This window comes from Emys orbicularis, chromosome 21, assembly GCF_028017835.1.
Source record: "Emys orbicularis isolate rEmyOrb1 chromosome 21, rEmyOrb1.hap1, whole genome shotgun sequence".
In the NCBI taxonomy this organism is placed as follows: domain Eukaryota; kingdom Metazoa; phylum Chordata; order Testudines; family Emydidae; genus Emys; species Emys orbicularis.
In genome coordinates, this window is record NC_088703.1 from 5,059,039 (window position 1) to 5,085,150 (window position 26,112).

A 26,112-nucleotide genomic window follows, 5' to 3' on the forward strand; every position below is an offset into this window, starting at 1 on the left:
CTATCCTCCACTCTGAGCCGCGACTCCGGGCACACGGTCCCTTCCAAGTCGCCCACACCGCGTTCCCTCCGGACGGCTGGTTACGGCCCTGCGATCCTGCGGCGGGAACGTGGCTGGGACGCCGGAGACCTTGGCTTTCTTTATATCTTGGCCACTGGCCTGCGGGGTGACCTTGGACAGGTCCCGTCCCTGCTCCGTGCCTCAGTTTTCCCATTTTACAGATGAGACCTCCTTTGTAAAGTGCTTTGAGACCCAGTGGTGAAAAGAGCCAGGGATTGTTATTAGCTATCCCTCCATCCACATACCCCCCGTCTCTCCCTCCCCATATACACCCATCCATTGAGCTCTCCCCTCATACACACCCTCTGTCTCTCTCCCCCATACACCCCCTCTACCCCCGCACGCACCCCTCTCGATCCCTCTCTCCCCCCATGCACCCCCTCCACCCCGCTCTGGGTGCCCCCTCCCTGGCTGTGCGGCAGTTCGAGCCCCCGCGCCCGGCCCAGGATGCGCTGGGGGCCAAGGGCCGCTGTCCCGAGGCTGAAGTTGGCAGCTGGTCCCCGCCCCCCCAGCTTCAAGAAAAGGAAACAAGTGGGCGGTGGCTGCCCCGCCCCGGGCCGGCTCCTCCCCGCCCCGCAGCCGAGACAGGAGCAGAAGCCGCTTCCCAGCCGCCGCTGGAGAGTCCCGGGCTGAGCCGAGCCGGCAGCGTCTGCAGGACGCGGATCTCTGGGGATCCCACGCGGACGCGTCTCATCCACAGGTGCCCTAGAGCCTGGGACAGAACCCAGGAGTCCTGGCTCCCAGCCCCCCCCCCCCCTGCTCTAACCACTACACCCTGCTCCCTTCCCAGAGCCAGGGATAGAACCCAGGAGTCCTGGCTCCCAGACACCCCCCCGCTCTAACCACTACACCCTGCTCCCTTCCCAGAGCCAGGGATAGAACCCAGGAGTCCTGGCTCCCAGCCCCCCACCCTGCTCTAACCACTACACCCTGCTCCCTTCCCAGAGCCAGGGATAGAACCCAGGAGTCCTGGCTCCCAGCCCCCCACCCTGCTCTAACCACTACACCCTGCTCCCTTCCCAGAGCCAGGGATAGAACCCAGGAGTCCTGGCTCCCAGCCCCCTACCCTGCTCTAACCACTACACCCTGCTCCCTTCCCAGAGCCAGGGATAGAACCCAGGAGTCCTGACTCCCAGCCCCCCACCCTGCTCTAGCCACTAGACCCTGCTCCCTTCCCAGAGCCAGGGATAGAACCCAGGAGTCCTGGCTCCCAGACACCCCCCCTGCTCTAACCACTAGACCCTGCTCCCTTCCCAGAGCCAGGGACAGAACCCAGGAGTCCTGACTCCCAGCCCCCCCTGCTCTAACCACTACACCCTGCTCCCTTCCCAGAGCCAGGGATAGAACCCAGGAGTCCTGGCTCCCAGCCCCCCACCCTGCTCTAACCACTACACCCTGCTCCCTTCCCAGAGCCAGGGATAGAACCCAGGAGTCCTGACTCCCAGCCCCCCACCCTGCTCTAGCCACTAGACCCTGCTCCCTTCCCAGAGCCAGGGACAGAACCCAGGAGTCCTGGCTCCCAGCCCCCTACCCTGCTCTAGCCACTAGACCCTGCTCCCTTCCCAGAGCCAGGGATAGAACCCAGGAGTCCTGACTCCCAGACACCCCCCCCACCCTGCTCTAACCACTAGACCCTGCTCCCTTCCCAGAGCCAGGGACAGAACCCAGGAGTCCTGGCTCCCAGACACCCCCCCGCTCTAACCCATTAGACCCCACTCCCCTCCCTGTGCTAGAAACCGAACCTGGGAGTCCTGCCCCGCCGATGCTCCTCCTGCAGAAGAACCCGGGTCCCTTGTGCGCCAACACCACCCAGCTGCAGGAGGACGGCAGCCCGGTGATGAGCTCCTTGATGTTCTCCGCCGGCGTGGCCGGCAACGTGGTGGCGCTGGCCATCCTGGGCGTGCACCGCAAGGAGCTGCGTACCAAGTCCTCGGCCTTCTGCATCCTGGTGACCGGCCTGGCCGCCACCGACCTGCTGGGCACCTGCTTCCTCAGCCCCGTGGTCTTTGTCAGCTACGCCCGCAATGCCTCCCTGCTGGGCCTGGCGGAGGGCGGGCGGGGCCTGTGCCAGCTCTTCGCCTTTGCCATGACCTTCTTTGGCCTCGCCTCCATGCTCATCCTCTGCGCCATGGCGGTGGAGCGGTGCCTGGCCATCAGCCACCCCTACTTCTACTCCCAGCATAATGGGCGCGGCTGGGCCAAGCTGGCGCTGCCGGCCGTCTACGCCTTCAGCGCCCTCTTCTGCTGCTTGCCCTTCCTGGGCGTGGGACAGCACAAGCAATACTGCCCCGGCACCTGGTGCTTCGTGGAGATGGCGACCCGCGGGCCGGGCACCGCCGCCTTCTCGCTCACCTACGCCACCCTCATGGCCTTCCTCATCCTCGCCATCTTCCTCTGCAACGGCTCCGTCATCGTCAGCCTCTGCCAGATGTACCGCAAGCAGCGGGCCCGGCGCGGGTCCCTGGGGCTGGCCCAGCGCCGCAGGAAAAGCTGGTTCAGCCAAGGCGAGGAAGAGGTGGATCACCTGGTCCTGCTGGCCCTCATGACTATCATCTTCGTCATCTGTTCACTGCCCCTCACGGTAAGTGCCGGCTCTGGGAGGAGAGCGGGTTCTAGTGGTTAGAGCAGGGGGGCTGGGAGCCAGGACTCCTGGGTTCTATCCCTGGCTCTGGGAGGAGAGCAGGGTCTAGTGGGTTGAGCAGGGTGGGGGGCTGGGAGCCAGGACTCCTGGGTTCTATCCCCTGCTCTGGGAAGGGACTGGGGCCTAGTGGTTAGAGCAGGGTGGAAGGGGACTGTGAATCCTTGGGACCCTGGAGGGCACTGGGGAGTCTGACCCCCTGGGTTGGGGAGGCTGTGGGTCATTAGGCTGAGGATGCCCCTAGGGAAGGTTGGGCGTGTGGGGAGACTGTGAGCCCGTTGGGGAGAGCTCCTGGGCTGGGGTCCGGGGAGTGGGCTTGGGGAGGCCATGAGTGGCTGGCCAGCGACTCCTGGCCAGGGCAGAGGATCCTGGCTGGCTGCCCCAGTATTTGCGGTGGCACTTGCTGGGATCAGAGCGGCTGAGGCCCCTCGTCCCACCAGCCCCCAGATCTGTCGAACACTCGATCCCTTCCGGCTGGGCTGCCTGGGCCAGGCTCCGAGCTGCTCTGGGCGTCCCTGGGCTCCCGTACCCAGGGATGGGACACGGGGCCAAGACAAACACAGCTGGGCCCAGTTCCCAGGCTCTGTTTGCCCACAGGCCCAAGGTGCTGCTCGCCCCCTCTCTCCCCTGGCTTTCCGACATCACACTCCCTAGATAGGGACACTGCCCCGCTGGCACCCCCAGGCTTACCTGGGGGGAGGTTCTCAGGGATGTTATAGGCGGCGGCGGCGGCGGCGGGGGGGGGGCGCGGCTGGTCAGGGAGGTTCCTGTGGGGATGGATCCGTCGGGGAAGGGGGTTGTGACTCTTGTGAGGTGTTCTGTAGGCTCCTGGGGGTGTGTGTGGATCCACGGGGAGGTGGGGTTGTCAGGGATGCTGTAGGCTCCTGCGGGGTATCCATCGGGGAGGTGGGCAGGGGGTGTGAGGCAGTCTATAGGCCTCTAGGCTGAGTGTGGATCCGTTGTGGGGGTTGTCAGGGATGCTATAGACTCCTGGGAGGGTGGATCCCTCGTGTGTGTGTCTGTGTGTGTCAGGGATGATGTAGGTTCCTGGAGGGGACAGTGGGATTCTATCAGGAGGGGGGTTGTCAGAAAAGGATGGAAGAATCCCATGCAGTGCTACAGACTAAGGACCGAGTGGCTAGGCAGCAGTTCTGCAGAAAAGGACCTAGGGGTCACAGAGGACGAGAAGCTGGATATGAGTCAACAGTGTGCTCTTGTTGCCAAGAAGGCTAACAGCATTTTGGGCTGTATAAGTAGGGGCATTGCCAGCAGATCGAGGGACGTGATCATTCCCCTCTATTCGGCATTGGTGAGGCCTCATCTGGAGTACTGTGTCCAGTTTTGGGCCCCACACTACAAGAAGGATGTGGAAAAATTGGAAAGAGTCCAGCGGAGGGCAACAAAAATGATGAGGGGGCTGGAGCACATGACTTATGAAGAGAGGCTGAGGGAACTGGGATTGTTTAGTCTGCAGAAGAGAAGAGTGAGGGGGGATTTGATAGCAGCCTTCAACTACCTGAAGGGGGGTTCCAAAGAGGATGGAGCTCGGCTATTCTCAGTGGTGGCAGATGACAGAACCAGGAGTAATGGTCTCAAGTTGCAGTGGGGGAGGGCTAGGTTGGATATTAGGAAACACTATTTCACTGGAAATAGGAGGGTGGTGAAGCACTGGAAAGGGTTATCCAGGGAGGTGGTGGAATCTCCTTCCTTAGAGGTTTTTAAGGTCTGGCTTGACAAAGCCCTGGCTGGGATGATTTAGTTGGTGTTGGTCCTGCTTTGAGCAGGGGGTTGGACTAGATACCTCCTGAGGTCTCTTCTAACCCTGATATTCTATGAAAGCTGTAGACTCTTGGTGGGGTGAATCCATTGTGTGGGGGTTGTCAGGGTGTGCGCGCGTGTGTGACAGGGATGCTGTAGGCTCCTGGGGGGGAAGGGGGTCTGTCAGGAGGGGGTTTGTCAGGAATTCGATAGGCGCCAGGAGGGGTAGGTCTGTCGGGGAGGGGTTGTCAGGGAAGTTATAGATGGGGGGGGGGGGAGGGGGCCTAGAGAAGGAGCAGCAGGTGCTGTGGACAGCAGGAGACTGGGGAAGGGCCCTCATGGGCTCTTCATAAACCCAGGAATCCACCACCCCAGCACTGCAATGCAGCCACTTCTGGGGCGGGCCATGGTAGCCAATTAACACTGTCATCTATCCCCCTGCACACCCATCCATCCCTCATTCATTTATCTACCTGCCTAGGTATATCCACCCCCATACACACCTCTCCATCTGTCTGTCTCTTGCTAAGTGTATTTGTCCACCAAGGTACAAACAGAGGGGATATGATGGATGGGTGATTGATAATACTGCAGATGGATGGATGGATGGATGCCTTGAATTAAGATTTTTCGCATGTGTCTGCAGTTGAGGAGCTGTGTGAGAAGGCAGACCCATAAATGGAGACAGCCCAGGTTGCTTGAAGCAGGCAGCGTCAGACCCATTGGAGTGTCCTCATTAGACTCCAGAGTTAACACCCAATGAGCAAATTGATACTAGAGACGTTCACCCCTTGTGGAGCCAGCGGCTCAGGCTGCCTGCAGAGTCAGGCAGACCTCGCAGCCTCAAGTCACGCATGGGAAGTTTTCTTTGTCACCCTGCAGGCGAGGGGTGGCTGGGCTGTGATCCTTCTAAGCGGCATGGGGCAGATGCTGTGGTTCTCTGCCATGTGAGGCCCTTCAGACACAGCCGACTGCACTGACAGCTTGGCTTCTGCTCCTTCTCTTTCCTGGGAATACAGGGGCGGGGGCGGCCGGAGGGGAGGGGGGCAGATTCCGGGCAGCTGAGACTCCCTGCTGCGTATCAGCAAATGACCGGAAATCAGGATTTACATCTTGGCATGAGCCTTTTCTGGGGAGGTGGGGGCGATTCTGTGATCCGCAGGGGAAAGGATCAGAGATTTCAGGTTCAAAATGGGGATGGGGCTTGTTTAAAATCCAGCAGAGGGAAGGGGAGACCTGGAGTATTTTCCTGATCTGTTCTGTTGAAATGTTACAGCAAACAGCTGTGGGTTTGGGGAGGAAAGTCCCATCTCCACTAAGAACCAAGCGGTTGCAACAGGAAGTTTCCAGGAGCGCCGGGATCCTGTGGCGCCAGGTGTCCCAGGCGCTGGGGACCAGGTCTTAGCTCGGGTCCAGCTGAGTTCACGCCACCTGCCGGGGTTTCCCTAGTGTGGCTGGGCTCTCCCACAATGCAATGCGTCTCTCCGGGGCTACTACCCCCAAATCCCTTGGGCCTAGGTGCAGCTGGGATCCCAGAATGCACCAGTGCAGCCCCTGGTGAGAAGGCCTCTGTGCTGATTTGGGGGATGAGAGTCCGGGTCGGGAATCTGAAAGCGGGGGGTTGGGGGTGCTGTCCCCCTCCCAGCTCTTGCGGGGAGCATACGGGCCTGATCCCCTCCACAACTCCACCGACTTCAGTGGCGGCTCCTGTGTGGTGCTGAGGGGGCCGATATCAGAGTCATGCTCATGGGGGAGGCCCCAGTGCACATCGGATCCAGGAGTGAGTGCAGGTGCCAGTGCCCTGGTGTACGGCCCCCAGTGCACACTGGATCCAGGAGCGAGTGCTGGTGCCAATGCCCTGGCGTAGGCCCTCATTGCCCACCGGATCCAGGGCTTCGAATCCTGCTGTGCTCCTGGTCTAACAATCAGAAAAGCAAACCCTGGGGGTGATTGCCAGGCAAACAAGCCGCTTATTGTTCCCTGATTGTTAAACCAACAGCGGGGCAGGAAGGCGCCGAGACTGGTTTGCAGAGAGCTCCGGGCTGCGGGGGAGCAGCGTGCAGGTTAGAACGGCGGTTCCCAACCTCGCTGGCCTGTCGCGACCCAGTAAATCGCTTTAGTGCAAAAATCACCTGGCAAAATATTTCTTGCGTATACACGCAGTACACTGTGCAGACCGCAGCAGCATCTCCTGCGGCTCCCGTCCCATGGGGCGGGCTGGCGTGGCAATCTCTGGGGTGGCTGCGCTCCTCAGGTTTGGCCCAGCGCCCCCCCCCCCCATGGGGCCAGGTGGGTAAAGTTTGTGTGAGTGGCATCGTGAGCTGGCACATGGGGCCACAGTACCACTGGCTGCCCCCTGCCATCATGACTGAGTGGGTGGCTGGGCCATACTTCAGTGGCCCTGTGCACCAGGCTGGAGCAAGGAGCCGAACCTAGCCAGCCTGCGGGTGGGGTGAGCTCTGCAAACAGTCCCACAGGGCCTCCTGTCTTGACACCCCTCCCTTGCGACCCTTTGATGTGTTCTGGGTCGCGACCCACAGGTTGGGTTCTGTCCCTAGCTCTGGGAGGGGAGTGGGGTCAAGGGTTAGAGCAGGGAGGGCCAGGAGCCAGGACTCCTGGGTTCTATCCCCAGCTCAAGGAAAGAGTGGGGCTCTAGTGGTTAGAGCAGGGGAGACTGGGAGCCAGGACTCCTGGGTTCTGTTCCCGGCTCTGCTGGGTGGCTTTCGGCAGGTCACTTCCCCATGCCCCCCCCCCCCCCATTTATGAAACAGAGATGGCAAAGGAGTGGGGGCCCCTGACCTTTACAAAGTGAGTGAGGGCTCTGGGCTGAGAGATGGCACGTTAGTACAGAGTATTGTCCAGCCCCATCCGTGTGTGTGTGTGACATCACTGTTGCTTCCTAGTGGATGAAATCAGAACTATTCATCCATGTGTCATAGCCCCTGTACTGCTCCCAACTGATGGTGATTTCCCTGTAGCTCAGGCACTGGACATTTGGGCTTTAGAAGCTGGTCTGATCGGCTGCAGCGGCTCTGTAGCCAGGAAGGGCTGTGGGCTTGTTGCAGTGTTTGCTGTGGTCCCGGTGGCTCATGGGACTCCGTGGCCTTCCCTGAGGCACCTTGAGCAAATGCTGCCGTGGGGCATCTCGCTGAACGCGGCTCCTAACACATTCCTCGTCCTTCCAAACCCTCCCTGCTCTACCGCGCTTATCGGCTGCCCGGTGCTGATAGCGTGCATTGGCCGGCCCCACCCCATGTTTTCTTCACCTGTTTCAATATTGCCTTTCTGTCCTATCGCTTCCCCCGGCTAGCTCCCAGCACTCCGGCAACACGCAACAACCCCACAGCAGGCCCGATTCCCAGCCTGAGCACCTCTGGAGTCCTCTGAGCGATGCAGATTTACTCCGATCTGGCCCAAGAACTAATGGGATTGGGGCCTCTGCTCCCCCATTGCCTGGGCATGTCCAGAATCCCCAACGTACACAGATCTGCCTGTCTCTGCCGTCTCTCCCAACGTGATTCATCCTTTCCTCGTTGGGTTCAGTTTTCCTCCTGGGTCTGTAAATTACAGCCAGGCCTCGGCTTTCACCATTCGTTTTCTTGCCTTTCCAGGCTGAGCCTTTAAATAGAGAGGGCGAGGATCACAGGGCCTGAGGCCGGTCTCCTCTACGCCACCCGGGCCCCACTTCCACGCCCGTGGGGCGAGCAATGGGGGAGCTGCGTCCCGATTCTCCTTTTGCTCATGCTGGGTGCAAATCAGAGGGTCAGCCTGTCACGGACTCACAGACCGTGCCCACTCTTGGCCCCGTGCGGTCCGTGGGGGGTGCCCCTTTTAGTGAGACAGCCCTTCTCGGGGGTCCACTCTCTCTCGGGGTCCGGCCCCTCCACCTCCTGGATCCGCACCTCTCTGAGCCTTAGCACGTCTGTCTCTGCCGTGGGCCCCCTCAGGGAGTCCACTCGCTCTGGACCCCCGGGGCCTCCACCCCCGAAGGGGTTGATGCAACCCTGTTCTCTAGACCGGAGTGACTCTCAGCCAGCATGAAACAGAAGGGTTTATTGAGAGTTGAACACAGCACAGGAAACTCTCTGACCCTCAGGCCTGACCTCCCTCAGCCCAGCACATCCCAGTCTCTCTGCATCCAGGTGGGCTCTGCCTGCTTCCCCTCTCCAGCCCAGAGCCCCCTTGCTCGCCGCTGGGCATCCGAGATCCCTGGCCCCAGGCCCCCCTCTGTCCATTGTCTTCCCTCCAGGTAAACAGGGTCGTAAACCGGGGCCTCCTCTCCTGCTTCTCCCTCTGGCTGGAACCGGCTGGTTAGGTCACTGGGTCCTCACTCTGCAGCCCATTGTCCTCCCACTGGCCAGAACCGGCTGCTTCTCCTCAGCTGGGCCTCTGGGTCACCAGGTCGCCAGGTCACCGGTCGCTGGGGTATCCATCCTCCCGGCCACCGGCTGGGTCCCCACGTCCTCTCTCCGGTCCTCTGCAAAACACACTCCCTCTCCCCTCACCTCGTTAAACCAGTAACACCCAGGGAAACTGAGTCCCACCCCCTCCGCATGCAAACCATTGAAACTCCACAGAAAACAAGAAACCCCCCCACTTCGTCACACAGCCCGCTGACACCCGTGCAGTGATGCCCATCTAAAATCAGCCCCTCTGTTTTCTCAGGGCGGAGAATCAGCTGAACAGAGTCAGCAGCCGACTATATATTTTTTTTAAAACCCCCTTTCAGGTGTTTTTAACCGGACCTGAATTTGTTAGGGGTGACTCTCCCCTGCCATCCACACCGTAAAGAGCGAATGCCAGATTGGCTGGCCAGCATTTCACACTTGTTTTGCACTGGTGTGCAAGGTGCAGGGCAGAGAAGAAATACGCCCCCCGCGTGAGTGTGCGGGAGTATGCCTGTGTGTGTTCGTGCACCCCCGTGCGCGCGTGCATCTGGATGGGCTGGGGTGTACGTGTGCGTGCACGTGTGTGTTCGTGCACTCCCATGCGCGCGTGCATCTGGACGGGTGGGGGTGTAGAGTGCACATGGGTGCATCTGTGTGCGTGCGACTTAATTTGATTCCTTCCTTTCTGGTGGTTGTCCTGGTTTCGCTTCTGCCCCCTAGTGTGCACGTTGCCCTCCCCTTGCACACTCATGTTGGTGCAAGTGACACTTCTTGGCCACATGCACTGGCTTCCTCTCCCGTTCCGCAGCCTCTGGGCTTGATTCTGATCTTACGCCCCCTTCTTCCTTATCACTCGAGCGTCACTGATTTCCTTGGGGTTCTGCGTGTTTTCCCCCGGGGTGACTGAGGGCAGCAGCTGACGGAGGGAGGCAGAGATACCAATTCCTTTGCAGCCACGTTCTGCTCTGTTTCTCTTTCCCCATCGATCACATGTGGTGTGCGTCTGGGCTGTCCCTGGGGTATGAATCACCCTCTTCCTTAAACTAGCTGGTTACAGAGCAGGCGTCAAGAGACCTGAATCTGCAACTCCGCTGATTTGAGTGGAGTCACTCCTGGCCTGCGCCGCCGGGAGGAGAGAATTAGGCCCACGGGTTTCCGTGCCTTTATTTCTGATTTACACTGGTCTATGTCCTCTGTCTTCGGTGGAGCCGTTCTGGATTTACATGGGGCCTGCTGATTCCCGTGGAGTTACGAGATCCGGGTTGTGGCCCCGTCCCTAAAAAGAAAAAGAAACAAACAAACAAAAATCACACGATCAAAAGTCATGAAACTTTCACAGACGGTCCAGTTAGAACCTTAACCCCCCTCCGCCCCCCTGACCAACAGCCCTTTTCTCACCACTTCTGCTCTTTCCTTGTTGGATTTTCTTCTCCTTTTTCCTCAGCCAGTGCCATGAGAATCGGTCAGTTTCGGGTCTCTCCAGTCCATTTCTGGCCAGTTTCATTTCACACCCGCTGGGGCCTCTGCTCTGGTTTCAAAGAAGGGGATGTTGATTTACAATCCGCTCCTTCTTAAGAAGGGAACTTGGCTGGGGACTGATGGGAGCTGTCCGCCCAGCTAGCGGCCGTGCGGCATTGAATTTAACGAGGCGTCTGGCATTAAATTTAACAAGGATGCATTATTAAGGAGGAGGCAGCAGGCGAGGGGATATATGTTGGGGCAGCTGGAGTCCTGGAGTTGATGATTCCCCTCCCTTGTTGTGGAGGCGCACCTTATCTCCAGTCTGAATTTGTCTCGCTTCGGCTCCAGCCACCTCACTTTGTTCGGGGTGTTCGACTAAAGAAATCTCCTCCCCGTGGAGGCATTTATAGCCTGTAATCAACCCTCTCTCAACCTTCTCTTTGCCGAGCTAAACAGACTGAGCTCCTCTTATGCATCGGTATTCGTATCCGTTGTGTCCTTCTGCTCCCTCCTCTGTCTGGCTCTGCCTGGTGTCTCCAGCATTATTCGTAGATTATGGTGTAAATCTGGAATCAATGGGCCAGATCCCCAGCTGGGGTAAAGCAAGGCACCCTGGTGGTGAACCCCCCCGGAAGCCTTTCTGTCTCTCTTCCCCGCGAGCGGGGGAAGCTGCTGCCATCCTGGGAGCGTGTGTGAAAGAGGCCTGTAGATAAGGGCTGAGCTCTCCATTACGGTTTATGGTTAAAGGGCAGTAATCTCCTTCCTCCCATGCCCCGGCCCCTCTCGCCCCTTTGATGAGGCTGTTTCCTCTCCTAGGATGTTGCATCCGTATCACTCAGGGCTTGCGTCTGCTAGCTGTTTAGTGCTCAGTGCTGTTCCCAGCGGGCCGGGATCTGGGACTGCCTCCCCACCACCCCGCAGCGCGCACACACTCAACCCCCTCCCGCCTTTGAGTCGAGCAGCATTTTTTGAAGACTAGTCAGTTACCTCTCCGGGGAACACGCTCCGGGCTGCCCGGGATCGAATGTATCCTGCGTCCACCCCGATGCCGCTCCATGGAGCGACTCTGGATTCACACCAGGGTGGGCGAGAGGGTCTCTCTGCAGCCGGATCGGCCTTCCCGGGCAGCCTGACAATAACCAGGGCCTGTAAAAGGGATGATTTTCAAAGGCGCCCTTTGATTCACAAAGTGTCGTTAACAAGTGCCGGGGATCGTTTCCACTCGCGTCAGCTGTAGGTTCTAGATTTCCCCTGGCGATAGCCACCAGCCCCGTAGCGACCCCGGCTACCCCCCCGCCTCCAGTGGCTGGGTCCTTGTTGCTGGGGGGGACCCCGATCAATAGGAGGAGATGGTAGAGTCTTTGGGGCACTCCCTGGATGGGCCTGGGGGGAGCGTGGCGCAGCCGGGCGGGCGCTGGGGAACCACGGCATGGCACAGCCCCAGTTTGTGTGGGCGATCTGGGCGGGCACCCAGGGGGGTGGAGGGGCCCAGCAGGGGGTGATCCTGCCAGGGCTGGGGGGGGGGGCACTGACAGCACAGGGGCGCAGAGGGTCCCCAGCGTGTGCCTCCCCTTCTTGCTGGGTGCTGGCTGCCCAGCGGGGGAGCAGCCCTGGGCACTCTCATGGGGGCTCTCGCCCAGCGCCGGGGCATGGCTGCCAGCACACCTGGGAGATGCGCCTGGCTCTGGGGAGGAGGTGGGGGGATGCTGCTTTCCATCCTTCCGTCCCTGCACCCCACCACCAGCAGTCCAGCTGAATTAATACGCACCTGGGAGAGGCCATGAATAAAGAGGGGGGAGGGGAAGGTGCAAGGGGACGAGGGGTAACTTCCCCTGGGCTTAGGTTATCCCATTGTTGCCTGCTAGGGGGCTGTCTGCACCCCGTCTTCCCCCCAAAGTAGCTAGTGTCGGGGACGGGATACTGAGCTCCGTGAGCCCCTGGCCTGATCCAGCTAGGGGGGGAGCACAAAAGTGTGTAGCCTCGGGAGGCAGCCCCACCACTGGCCTGGGCGGGGGTACAGCTCCCCGTGCCTCAGTTTCCCTGCCTGCCTGGTCTAATTTAGACTGAGCTCTGTTGAGCCTGGATGGTCTCGCTGGTGCTTTGTGGACACAGATGCTGCCCACATCTGTCCCCCTCACTGACCTTATCTGCTTCCGCTCTTGGGGGCCCCCGGGCCCCAGCCCCCCCCCCCCCTCAGCTCACCCTGTTGCCATTAATCCTGGCTAACCCAGAATGTTCATCACCGTTACCTGCTAACAGCCGCCCAAGGCCCCCTTGACCGGGTCACACGTGAGGATCTATCCACCACCAGCGAGGGCAGCTGTCGCCCAGTGTGTGTGTGTGGGGGTGGTGTTTATCATAGAATCACAGAATATCACGGTTGGAAGGGACCTCAGGAGGTATCTAGTCCAACCCCCTGCTCAAAGCAGGACCAACCCCCAACTAAATCATCCCAGCCAGGGCTTTGTCAAGCCGGGCCTTAAAAACCTCTAAGGATGGAGATTCCCCCACCTCCCTAGGGAACCCATTCCAGTGCTTCACCACCCTCCTAGTAAAATAGTGTTTCCTAATATCCAACCTAGACCTCCCCCACATGGGGTTAGCCAGACAGAGCCCAGGTCTCCTGGCCCCCCTCCAAGGGCAGAGCCTGACATGTCGTCCCCCCTTCACATCTGCTGGAAGGAAGATAATGTAGGGAGCAGGGCTGAGGGCTGAATGGGCCCCCTGAGGCTGGACCCTGCTCGGGGGGGGGCCGTGGGTGAGGAGCGGGAAGTCTGCATGGGAAGGGCCAGAAATAGCCTCCAGCGTAGGGGTGGGGTATCACAGCCCAGCAAGGCCCGTTAACAGCAGCCAAGCCCCGGGCACAAGGGTGGGGGGCAGGATAGTGGGCTCATTGGACCCTGGCTCTGATCATTGACAGACCCAAAACAGCAGACCCCCGTCTGTGACTTGGTGCCACACGACACACAAGCCCACGTTCAACGGATTCAAAGCCGGCAGACGGGTCTCCAGATGGGCCGTTTCCAGTGGGGTCCCACAGGGATCGGTTCCTGGCCCCTCGCTGCTTAACTTTGTTATCGATGGCCTGAACGAAACCATGAAATCCTCCCTGATAAAGTTTGCAGAGGACACCCAGATGGGGGTCGCTGGCACAGAGCGATCAGGGTCGCTGGGTAAACTGGGCGCAGGCCAATACGTGTTTGAACCCGGCTAAATGTGAATGTATCGATCTGGGAACAGAGAATGTCAGCGGCACTTATGGGGGGGGGAGGGGGAGCCTCTCTCCTGGGAAGCAGCAACTCTGAACAACATTTGGGGGTCGTGGTGGATAATCAGTGGAACAGGAACCCCCAGTGCGACGCTGGAGCCAAAAGAACGAATGCGATCCTGGGATGTATGAACAGGGGAGTCGTGGGTAGGAGCAGAGAGGTTATTTTCCCTCCGTGTTTGGCCCTGGTGCGACCGCTGCTGGGATCCTGTGCCCGGTTCTGGTGCCCACCGTTCAAGGAGGACGTTGATAAATCGGAGAGGGGTCAGAGAACAGCCACGAGCATGATCAGAGGGTGAGAAAACTTGCCTGGTAGCGAGAGACTCAAGGAGCTCGATCTATTTAGTTTAACAATGAGAAGGCAAAGAGGGGGGACTTGGTCCCCATCTAACAGTACCAACATAGGGAATAATATTGCATAACGGGCTCTTCAGTCTAGCAGAGGAAGGTCAAACACGATCCGATGGTTGGAAGTTGAAGTGGAACAAATTCAGACGGGAAATACGGGGTCAGTTTTCAATGGTGAGCATCATTAACCCTGGGAACAGGTTGCCGAGGGTTGTGGTGGATTCTCCAATGCTGACAAGGTTTAAATCAAGGTGGGCTGGGTGTCGACGAGATCTGCTCTAGGGATTATTGTTTGGCCGTTCCCTGGCCTGTGTCATACAGGGGGTCGTGCTAGATAATCACAATGATCCCTTCTGGCCTTGGAATCTATGAATCCCTCCTTGAGATTGGCCAGTGAGCCTGGCTTGGGTCTCTGGGGGGTTTGAAGCCAGGGCCAGATAAGGCTATGCCCGGGGCCCCAGCTCCTCGATGCTCCTGATCCCTGCGCCAATACAAATATTTAAACAGGTGTTTCCAGCCCGTGGGGTTGGCGAGAAAAGCTCTGCAACGCGACACGGGTGTAAACGGTGCAGCGACGCTGCCGGGGTTTGCAGAGAGCCTGAGCTGATTGCTCCGAGGGGTAGCTGCCCTGGTGCTAATTCCCAGCCCCACTGCTCTGTGTGGGGCAGGAGGAGAGGCGCGCACTGGGCCCAGCCCCCTCTCCCTGCAAGCAGAGACACCCCAGCTGCTGGGGTGAGCACTGGGAGGGGTGGGGAGCCCCCTGCCTCTGCCAGGAGGAGCCAGAAGGCGGAGCCTTGGGCTGGGGGGTAAAACCAGTCTTGTTTGAGCCTGGGGCTTTCAACAGATGCTCTGCTGCTTGAGATAAAGGAGCCGCTCCCCCAGCAAGCAGCTGTAGCAGACTCTTTTCCTCAGGCAGACCAGTCATTGGAGAGTGACATGGCCCCAGTTTTTTGGGAGAGCGGTTGTAACCCCCCGTCACACACAGCTAGAGAACAGAGACCCTAAGCACATAGGCACCCATGGGGGGGGGGGGGGGGCAGCAACTGGGCACCCTCCTGACACTGGCCCCTGATGGCTCTGGGAAGAGTGGGGGCTACTGGTTAGAGCTGGGGGGCTGGGAGCCAGGATTCCTGGGTTCTGTCCCTGGCTCAGGGAGGGGAGTGGGGTCTAGTGGTTAGAGCTGGGGAGCTGGGAGCCAGGACTCCTGGGTTCTATCCCCAGCTCCAGAGTTTGGCTCATACCCAGGTAGGTGGGTTCCCAACACTCTATGGGTTTTTCCCAGCACTGGGGGCAGCCGCTGTGTGTAAGAGCTTGGGGGGTGGGATCAATAAGTAGAACCTTCGGGAGGGGGGGGGGGTTTAAAAGGTCCAAGAGCTGAACACCCCCCCGACCCTCCCGCTCTGCATCCCCTCCCCAGCTCCATCCCCCCTTGTAGCCTCTTCTAACATCACCCCCCGCCCCGGGCAGTGGCTGTAACCTCCCTTCTCCCCCCAGATCCGTGCCTACATCGGCGGCCTGGCCCCGGACGATTATGAGAAGGGCGACATGGTAGCCTTTCGCTTCAGCGCCCTCAACCCCATCCTGGACCCCTGGATCTTCATCCTGTTCCGTAAAGCCGTCTTCCGCAGCCTGCGCACGCTGCTCTGCTGGCCCTGGGCCGGGCACCGGAGCCCGGAGCCCCGCAGGCTGGACAGCGTCCCCTTCCAGGCCAACTTCTCCTGCTGAGACGTGGACCCCGGGCACCGCCAGGCCCTGCTGCAGGAACCACGGGCACTGAGCACCAGCCATGGGCCCCGCCGTGGGCACCACAGACATCTCCAGGAGCCCTGCCATGGGCCCTGCCGTGGGCACTACGACATCTCCGGGCACGGGGCCCAATTGGGCACCTGGGACTCTCCGCCCCCAACCCCACCCACCGGCTACAGAGGATGAAGAAGAGACCCAGGGCTCATGGCTGGGTGGGGGTGACAGTGCGAGCCTGGACAGAGCATGAGCTAAGGGGGCCAAGCAGGGGAGACGCCCCTCCCAGTGTGGGCCAGAGGGACCTGGGGGAGAGGGGTATGGATGCCCCCCAGGTGGAGTATAAGGGACCTTTCATACCCCCCACTCCCGAGCGGCTAGAAGGTAGAAGCTGGTGCTGGAGGCCGAGCACCCTGGGGGAGGGGGGGGGAAGGGGGACACTAGGTCAAGGGGAAAAGGGGCAACTTTGATCCCAACACTGATTCGCCCCCATACCCTGGGCATGATCCAAATGGGGGGTGGAGAGGGGCATAGGGATTACGTGACTGGGCTATATGCACCCCCCGACTTGTGGAAATGGCACAGTCCGGCCTCTGGCTTGTTAATGGAACTTGCAATTAAATGCCCCCGTCCTCCTTATTAAAGATAATTTAACAGAGTCGCTTCCCAGTCATCAATTTGTATTAGAGTGGGGGGTGGGGAGCAGAGGGCTGCGGGTCGGGAGTGAGGGGCGTTGGCAGAGCTGTGGGGGGGGGGGGAGCCCAGGGCTGGGATAATATGGGGGGGCTGCGGGTTGGGATTAAGGGGCATCAGCAGAGCTTTGGGGGGGGGGGGAGCCCAGGGCTGGGATAACATGGGGGGGCTGCAGGTCAGGAGTGAGGGGCGTCGGCAGAGCTGTAGCGGGGAGCCCAGGGCTGGGATAACATGGGGGGGGGTTTGCGGGTCAGGAGTGAGGGGCGTCGGCAGAGCTGGTGCCTGGATGCCATGGGGTGGCCTGGGGGTTGTTTGTGCCCCCAATTGCCTCAGTCTCCCTGCCCAGATCCTCCCCTTCCTCTGCCTCCAGTGCCCACTCTGCCCTCCAGCTGGTGCCGCGACGCCCCGGCATGTCCCTGTCCTGAGCGGCTCTGCCCGCCGCTGGGATCCCGGTGCCGGAGCTGATGCCGCAGCCAGCACTGAGCCCAATGTAAATATTTCCTTTGCCGAATTAATCCCCCTCTAGCCTCCCCGATGCAGCCGCCGGCTAATCCCCCCCTGTCTAAATATTTGCAGCGCTGTCCTACGGTGGGCAGAGTCCCAAAACCTACTGGCCCATGGCCCCTTCCCACTCCCTGCGGCGGAGGCTGTCCCCAGGGCTGGTGGGGGGGCTGATCCTTGGGCTGGGGGTCTGGCTTACCGAGTGTGGTCACAGGGAACTGCCCTGTGGCACCTGTGCCTTTTGGGGGGGCCCCCCAGAGAATGCAGAACCCATCAGCTTCCCCCTTTCCCCTGGGCGGTGGGCTCAGGTTGGTGCAAAGATCTGCCACGCCCAGGCACTGCCCACCTCGCCCTCTTCTGGGCTGCTCATTCCCTGTAGCAGCTGCTTCCTTCCCCCCCCAACCCGCCCCTGGCCTGCGGCTTGGCTTGTCTCACTGAGATCTCAAGTCACTTGTTCAGGAGTGGGATGGAGGGGGCCGTGCTTTTATCCGTGTTTGAACAAGAGCCGTGCAAATGTGAGGTCACCGGATGGAACAAATCACTGCCTAGGAATTCGGGTGGGTCGCTGCATCACTCAGCATGGCCAGAACCCAGCCTCTGCCCCGCTTCCGCCCCCCTGGAGGCAAAGGGGAATCTCCGTTAGCAGAAAGCGGTAGAGGGGTCTGTGACACACAGGAGCAGTTCTGATTGTGTCCTGGAGAGGGCAGAGGCACACATGCAACCACCCCCAATACACTGCAGTAATCAATAAAGGAAATAATAACACATGGCCAATTAACACCTTCCCTCCCCACCTCCCACTTGCTCTGCCTCAGTTACCACGCAGCACCTGGCGTGACGGACCCCGATCTCGGTTGCTGTGTGTCTGGGCGGCGCCCGGCGCGACGGGGCCCTGATCTCGGTCGCTGTGTGTCTGGGCAGCGCCCAACCCAACAGGGCCCCGATCTCGGTTGCTGTGTGTCTGGGCGGCGCCCGGCGCGACGGGGCCCTAACCTCAGTCCATTTGTGTCTCTGCAGTGCCCGGCACAAATCAGCGCCTTTTTTTCTGACTGTAATAAATAAATAAATAAATAAATAAAATGAATTAAAGGCATGGTATCAGATGCTTCAAATATCAAGTCTATAAATTTACGAGGACTCTGGTTTTTGGCACGTGTTGTATTTGGAAAAATGAATGAAAACTATAAATAATAAGAATAAAAATGTCTCTAAAGCCTGTGACAGCCGTAGTACATTTCCCAAGTCTGGAAGGGCTCATTGTATCCCTGACATTGAAGTGGCTCCACCCAATCGACTTGCCCCCCCCACACTCGTAGCTTAAAAACCCTCACTCTTGGTGGTAGAACCTCCTGGGAGGGATAGCTCAGTGGTTTGAGCATTGGCTTGCTAAACCCAGGGTTGTGAGTTCTGAGGTCCCTTCCAATCCTGAAATTCTATGAAATCATAACAGGGGTGGTCCGATCATGATGGAGTTGAGGGTCATAGTGTTGAAGGCCAGAAGTGACCACTGATTGTTGGGTGCGTACAAGGGCATGAAATGCCACCCAAATATCAAACCCAACCACTTTCATTAGAGCAAAACGTTTCAGTCCTCAGAGCCATAGAAAGCAGCCACCTCTGTGGATCCAGGCCACAGACAGAGGCCGAGGTGGACGCTGGGCTTTGTGAGCAGGTGAAGGCTGGTTAAAAGGTTTCCAGTTTAACGGAGTTAGATCTGGTTGCCAAGTGCCATGTATAGGAGTGGGCACATAGAAATTAGGTGGGATCCTTTTTAAATAGTTTGCGAGCCTTCTGGTGACGCTCACCGGCTTGCATGCTGCCGAAGCCGCCGGAAGCTAGCTAGAGCGGCCGTGTGGGTGTGGATGTGCCTGGCAGGTTGTTACATTATTCAGTAGACATTCCGGCTCATTGTTTTCCCCCCAGCAAAACACCTGCAGATTTAGGTTGGCTGAAAGAGTCAGTTCTTTCTTTCTTTCTTGCAAAGTTGTGTTGTTTGGCTGAATTGTTCTGGTCGAAAAAAACTCTTTAGCCAAAATGAATACAGCTGAAAAAAATCAAAATGTTTGGAGGTCTTTTGAGCATTTTGCTTTTTTTAAAAAAAATGTTGCTTTTAAATGGCTTTTTGGTTCCAAATGGCCCTTAGTTTTAGTTAGAAAATGTAACGAAAAATGTTTTTGTAAAAAAACGCTCAAAATCTAAAGGCGCCGGTTCATTTGAGCCCAAAGCTGACCACCGATAAAGTTTGAGGATGACACAAAAATGGGGGACGTGGCAAACAATGAAGAGGACAGGTCACTGATACAGCGTGATCCGGATCGCTGGCGAAGCCGGGCGCAAGCAAACAACGTGTGTTTAATATCGCTAAATGTAGACATCTAGGAACAAAGAACACAGGCTGTACTTAGTGGACGGGGGACTGTCTCCTGAGAAGCAGTGAGTCTGAAAAACATTTGGGGGTCGTGGTGGATAATTAGCTGAACATAAGCTCCCAGTGCAACGCTGGGGCCAAAAGAGCCTATGTGCTCCTGGGCTGTATAAAGAGGGGAATCTCAAGTAGGAGCAGAGAGGTTATTTCCCCCCTGTGTTTGTCGCTGGCGTGACTGTTGCTGGAATCCTGTGTCTAGTTCTGGTGCCCACCATTCAGGAAGGGTGTTGATCAATTGAAGAGGGGTCAGAGAAGAGCCACAAAGAGTCAAGTCAGGGGTGACTGGATCCTCATCTATCAGTACCGACACAGGGAACAAATATTGAATAACGGGCTCTTCAGACTAGCAGAGGAAGGTCTAATACAATCCGATGGCTGGAAGTGGAAGCTGGACAAATTCAGACCGGAAATATTTAATGGTGAGTCGTTAACTGTTGGAACAATTGACCAAGGGTCATGATGGATTCTCCAGCACGGACAGTTTTTAAGTCCCGGTTGGCTGTGTTGCGTAGAATCATAGAAGATGAGGGTTAGAAGAGACCTCAGGAGGTTCTAGTCCAACCCCCTGCTCAAAGCAGGACCAACCCCAACTAAATCATCCCAGACAGGGCTTTGTCAAGCCGGGCCTTAAAAACCTCTAAGGATGGAGATTCCACCACCTCCCTAGGGAACCCATTCCAGTGCTTCACCACCCTCCTAGTGACATAGTGTTTCCTACTATCCAACCTAGACCTCCCCCACTGCAACTTGAGACCATTCCTCCTTGTTCTGTCATCTGCGACCACTGAGAACAACCTAGATCCATCATCTTTGGAACCCCCTTCAGGTAGTTGAAGGCTGCTATCAAATCCCCCCTCACTCTTTTCTTCTGCAGACTAAATAACCCCAGTTCCCTCAGCCTCTCCTCGTAAGTCATGTGCCCCAGCCCCCTGATCAGGCAGGGAACGGGTGCCAGCCTGCCTTGCACCAGCACCATCCGAGCGTGCAGCAGGCCCTGGGCCACTGTTTTCACAAATGGCTAGTGATTGGGGGTGCCCGAATTCCGCTCCCTTAAAGGCAAGCTGATCGGAGGGAGACAGTGAAATTGACCAGGGCTGCTCTGCGGCTGGAGCCAAGCGCAGACACAAATCCAGTCCAAGGGGATGCGGGGTGAGATCGTACACGGGACCTGACATTCTTTCCGAGTTAATAATCAAAGGAGCTATTATTAGGAAGGTAGATAAAGACGTCGGCCACGTAGCTTTAACACCGATCGCAGCCCCTGGAACGGGACCGACCGGGATTGACTGGGGTTTGGGAACTGTTCCCTGGCATCCTAACCCGGGGCTTCTCCCCGGGAAAGGTTTAATTCTTTCCACACCGCTGGGTCGAGACGGGGGTCATGCTGCTTCCCAGCCCCGCTCATGCCAACAGCCCCGGGCTGTTCAATCCTCACTCCCGAGAGGGATGAGCCAGACTTCCAGGGAGGGAGAGGAGGCATCAGACATGGTGACCCAGGAGTGGATGCAGTGTCCCAGGGGAGCAGAGAATCTCTCTCTCTATATATATACCATTGCCCTCTACTAGAGGGACTCAGAACTGTGTGTCATATGCCCTATAATGCTAATAGCGGGTGGGGATTTTCCTTTAGGTCAGGTGCTGGTGGATTTTTGGAGCAGGGGGAGGGGGTCTGAGCTCTGCCTCTACCCATTGACAAAGGCAGCTGATCAGAGCTCCTCTCCCGGCTCAGCGAGTGTAGCACAAGGCTCCCTGCTGCCCCCGAGCTGCTCTAAACCGGGCAACGGGCGTAGCCTCTGAGGGCCACCGGAGTCTGCCCAGGGAGGGTCCTGGGTCACTAAACCCAGCTGGGCTCTCGTGTCGGGGAGCAAATGCCACCCCGGGAGGCATCTAGAAGGGGCAGCATGGGGGGAACAGACTGTGGGCATCGGCGGTGTCTGGGTGCTGGGGCGGGCAGGACGGACAGGAAGGGTTTGCTCTGGAGAATAACCCCCCACCCCCACCCCCCAGCACACCTGCACTGTGCATGCCATCAGGTCTGGCGGGGAGGAGGGGAAAAACCCGTCTCTCAGCCGGGCCCAAGGGGGTGTCAAGCCCTGCTCAAAGGGGCTTTGTTCTGGGGTGTTCCTGCCTCACCCCTAGAAGGCAGATGGGTTCCCCAAAGTGCAGGGGCTCTGTGATCCCGGCCGTGCCCCCGGCGATGCCTGCTTCAGGGAAAGGCCAGGTGGGAATGACAGGGAGGTGGGGAGGGGCTGCTGTCCCTCCCCCTTCAAGAGCGGGGGGTGGGTGGGAAGGGATGGACTGGTACAGATCCCAGAGGGCACGGAGAGGGAGAGAGAGAAGGCACCATGCATTCTGCATTGTGTGCACACACACGTGCACACGTACGTGCGCATGCACACACACGTACATGCCCACACGCGTGCACACACACTCGCACACACACGTACACACACACGTACGTGCACGCACATGTACATGCACACACGTGTGCACACACACCTATGTCCGCACACACATCTATGTCCACACACACACGTGCTGTTACCAGATCTGCCCGTTACTTTGGGGTATGCGCATTTATTCGAGTTACTCTTCTCTGTAATTCTATCAATGTACTGCTTGTGTCACGTGTGTTTTCATATGGAGCTCTATTTCTCCCTTCTGCAAGTCCCTCCCAATGGAGCTATCCTGCAGGACCTAGGTTCCCTAGGGCTGGGTTTCTCCAGCCCCAAAACCGGATGAACACACCCACACACACAGAGCAAGTCTGAGCGGACCAGGACAATCAGCACTGTCAAGCTGACCCCTTATATGTCCCTGGACTCAATGGGCTAGATGAAGCAGCACTTTCAAGCTCCCCTGCCCTATGTGTCCCAGATTCAGCACGTCCCTATCCCCACTGTCACATCACAATTGTACTGGCAGTAACCTACTTGATGAGCAAACCCCACAGGGAGCTTTAGCTTAGGTAAAAGAAGCGTTGCTGTAGAGTGAATGGGGGAAGCTAAAACACAAAAGAGTAAAGTTCAGCGAGAGAGAGAGAAGCAACCAACTTAGCCATAAAAGTTATTTATTGAATACTAGTGATCACTACACAAGGAGGCTAAACCAACATAACATATATTATTAAAGGTTAATACCTAAGGTAGAAAGGAAAACAGAGAGAGAGAAAGAAGGGGGATCTCACCCACTCCATGAGGTTTGAACTGGTCGGGGTTCCCAGGTGATGGTAGCTGAGGGTCCTGAGGGCAGGAGACAGGTAGAGCCCCCAGCACGATCAGTCAGGAGAAGATGGAGTCCCAGTGGAACTGATGCATAGTTTGGATCTAAGCATCAGAACACTGACTGGAGGGTGAGTAGGGATTTTTTTAGAGAAAATACAATGGTTGAAGGGAGAACACTAGTTTTGTTTACAGGTAAGCTGATGACTCAAGGGTTTTCTTTAGACTAGACAATAGGAGCTGATCACTCTTGGCTATGGGTGGGGTTTTCTTCCAGGGAGCTCCCAATGCAACTAGGCTGCTTCAGTATTTTGGATATCAATCAAGGATTCATTACTGAGCTGGGTGTGTGCAGGCGTAGGTTCATTAGCATCTGGAGCAGAGATTCCCAGGATGCAGTGCGTCCCTGCTTTTCTGGTCCCAGAGTTCAGTGCGGTTCTCTGTTCTCCATTCTGTGTGCTACTCCCTGTCCCATCTTTCATGCAGCTGAGGCTAGGGGAGTTGTCTCTGCTCTCCATTCTGTACGCAAATGGAGATGTCTTAATCTTGTCACCCTTGTCAGGAGGGGTCTAGGTGTGTCTCCCAATGCCCTTCACTGCTCTTTGCAAGTCTTTACTCTGATCGGGCTTGGTTCAAGCAGAGACTTGCATGGGGGTGTGTCCCTTATGAGTCAGACAGACCAGACACTGCGCCCTGGTTCCCCATAAACACAGAGCTGACTGGTATCGGTGCACACACACAGACACCCGCACCCCCCCCAAGCAGTAACATAGCCCTGTGCCAGGTGCTTCCCAGTGACATCCTCCCCCAGCTGCCGTGTCGTGCGTTTCCACCTGCCCCCTCCGGCCGCAGGGACCAGCCGAGCTGCAAGTCAAGCCCCAAGCAGGTACCAGAAAATGCTTCCTGGGGGCTCCTTTGTCTTTTGCAGCCAGGAGCCACGAATCCAACCGGGGCAAAACATTTGTGACAGAGCCAAAAACCCCAGCAGCGGGGGGGAAGATTGTCAGCTGGGGGAATCGGCGCGGCACCCTCAGCTCCAGTGGGGCAACGCCCATTGACCGCAGCTGGGATCTGCCCCATTGACTCCAATGGAGTTACAGCCCATTGACACCAGCTGGGGATCTGGCCCCATTGACTCCAGTGGAGCTACGCTCATTGACCCCAGCTGGGATCTGGGCCATTGACTCCAATGGAGAGACGTCCATTGACACCAGCTGTGGTCTGGCCCCATTGACTCCAATGGAGCGACTCCCATTGACATCAGCCGGGGATCTGGGCCATTGACTCCAGTGGAGCGACGCTCATTGACCCCAGCTGGGATCTGGGCCATTGACTCCAGTGGAGCGACGCTCATTGACCCCAGCTGGGATCTGGGCCATTGACTCCAGTGGAGCGACGCTCATTGACCCCAGCTGGGATCTGGGCCATTGACTCCAGTGGAGCGACGCTCATTGACCCCAGCTGGGATCTGGGCCATTGACTCCAGTGGAGTGACGCTCATTGACCCCAGCTGGGATCTGGCCCATTGACTCCAATGGAGCGACGCTCATTGACCCCAGCTGGGGATCTGGGCCATTGACTCCAGTGGAGTGACGCTCATTGACCCCAGCTGGGATCTGGCCCATTGACTCCAATGGAGAGACGTCCATTGACCCCAGCTGGGGATCTGGGCCATTGACTCCAGTGGAGCGACGCTCATTGACCCCAGCTGGGATCTGGGCCATTGACTCCAGTGGAGCGACGCTCATTGACCCCAGCTGGGATCTGGGCCATTGACTCCAGTGGAGCGACGCTCATTGACCCCAGCTGGGATCTGGGCCATTGACTCCAGTGGAGTGACGCTCATTGACCCCAGCTGGGATCTGGCCCATTGACTCCAATGGAGCGACGCTCATTGACCCCAGCTGGGGATCTGGGCCATTGACTCCAGTGGAGTGACGCTCATTGACCCCAGCTGGGATCTGGCCCATTGACTCCAATGGAGAGACGTCCATTGACACCAGCTGTGGTCTGGCCCCATTGACTCCAATGGAGCGACTCCCATTGACACCAGCCGAGGATCTGGCCCATTGACTCCAATGGAGGGATGCCCATTGACACCAGCCGGGACCCTTGGGTGCACACACAGGCTTTGTTATTTTCTGCAGGAAGCAGCAGCCCAAACCACACGTGCGTGATCCCTAGGCTGGGAAGCCCAGGGGAAATGATGATGCAGTAACTGGGCTGTGTGAGGCCCGAATGTTGCTTCCACAGCAGCGTGGAGCTGAATGCTCCTTTCATAACCGGTTGCATAACCCCTTCCTGTTTACGTTTCCTTTGTTACTGTAAGGGCATAGTCTAGTGGTCCCAGCTGAGATCGGGCCTCACATTTTGCCGGGCGCTGCACAGACCCCAGCCAAAATCAGGGCCCCCGTTGTGCCAGGCACGACACAGACCCCACCCCGGCCGAGATCAGGGCCCCGTCGTGCCGGGCGCTGCACAGACCCTGGCCGAGATCAGGGCCCCGTCGTGCCGGGCGCTGCACAGACCCCGACCGAGATCAGGGCCCCGTCGTGCCGGGCGCTGCACAGACCCCGGCCGAGATCAGGGCCCCGTCGTGCCGGGCGCTGCACAGACCCCGGCCGAGATCAGGGCCCCGTCGTGCCGGGCGCTGCACAGACCCCGGCCGAGATCAGGGCCCCGTCGTGCCGGGCGCTGCGCAGCCCCTGGCTGAGATCAGGGCCCTGTTGTGCTGGGCACCGTGCGGACACACAGTAACCAAGACTGGGGCCCCATTGTGCCGGGCGCTACACAGACACAGGAGAGACAGCCCCTGCCCCAAAGCATGTCCACCCCAAACAGCCAGCGGGACCGTGCCCCTAAGAGCCCCTCATGCCAACAGCCAGAGGGCACGCTGCCCTCTAACCCCTGTCAGGCCTGACACACTCATCACACCTAACACGCTGCTGTCATAATATTTATCCAAAAAGTAGCTGGTAAGATCTCAGCAGAAAACTGGTGGCTGTCTGGGCCTTGATGCTGGTGCGGGCTGCGTTTGAACCATTCAATACAGTGTCGTGGGGAATCTCACTCCCCCGACCCATTGCCACCGGCTCTGATATCAAAGGGGAGACGTCAGCGCTGGCTAGGGAGCCATCAGCAAAGGGGAGACGTCAGAGTTGGCTAGGGGGCCATCAGCAAAGGGGGTAGGGTGACCAGACAGCAAATGTGAAAAATCAGGAGAGGGGGTGGGGGGTAATAGGAGCCTATATAAGAAAAAGACCCCAAATTCGGGACTGTCCCTATAAAATCGGGACATCTGGTCACCCTAAAAGGGGGGCAGGCTGCTACGAGGGGAGAGGGACCATAGGAAGTGTGTGTGGAGGGAGCATGGGGGACAGAGCCCCCAGATCTTCTAGCCGCCTGATCGCCGCCCCCAGCAGCCACATGCTGCAGCCGACATGTGAGCCGTCGAAACCAGGAGCTGGAGTAAAGGCTCCGGAGAGCACGGCCCAAGGGGGCGCAGGCAAAGAAGCCCCGGTGGGTTGCCGCAGCTTGTGGCCATGGGGAGGGGAACGAGCCCAGCAAGGAGGAAGGATTCCCACGGAGATTAGGGTGGAGTTTGCAACGGG

At 58.3% G+C, this 26,112-nt stretch overlaps 1 protein-coding gene across 1 annotated transcript; it reads left to right on the forward strand.

Annotated features, from left to right (window-relative positions):
- The first annotated feature begins 674 nt into the window (after positions 1–674).
- On the forward strand, positions 675–15,646 carry PTGIR (prostaglandin I2 receptor). Its single transcript, XM_065420937.1, has 2 exons — positions 675–2,641; positions 15,416–15,646. Exons 1-2 carry the CDS (start codon positions 1,823–1,825, stop codon positions 15,644–15,646), a joined length of 1,050 nt encoding a protein of 349 aa, XP_065277009.1. The 5' UTR covers positions 675–1,822.
- The last annotated feature ends 10,466 nt before the right edge of the window (positions 15,647–26,112 follow it).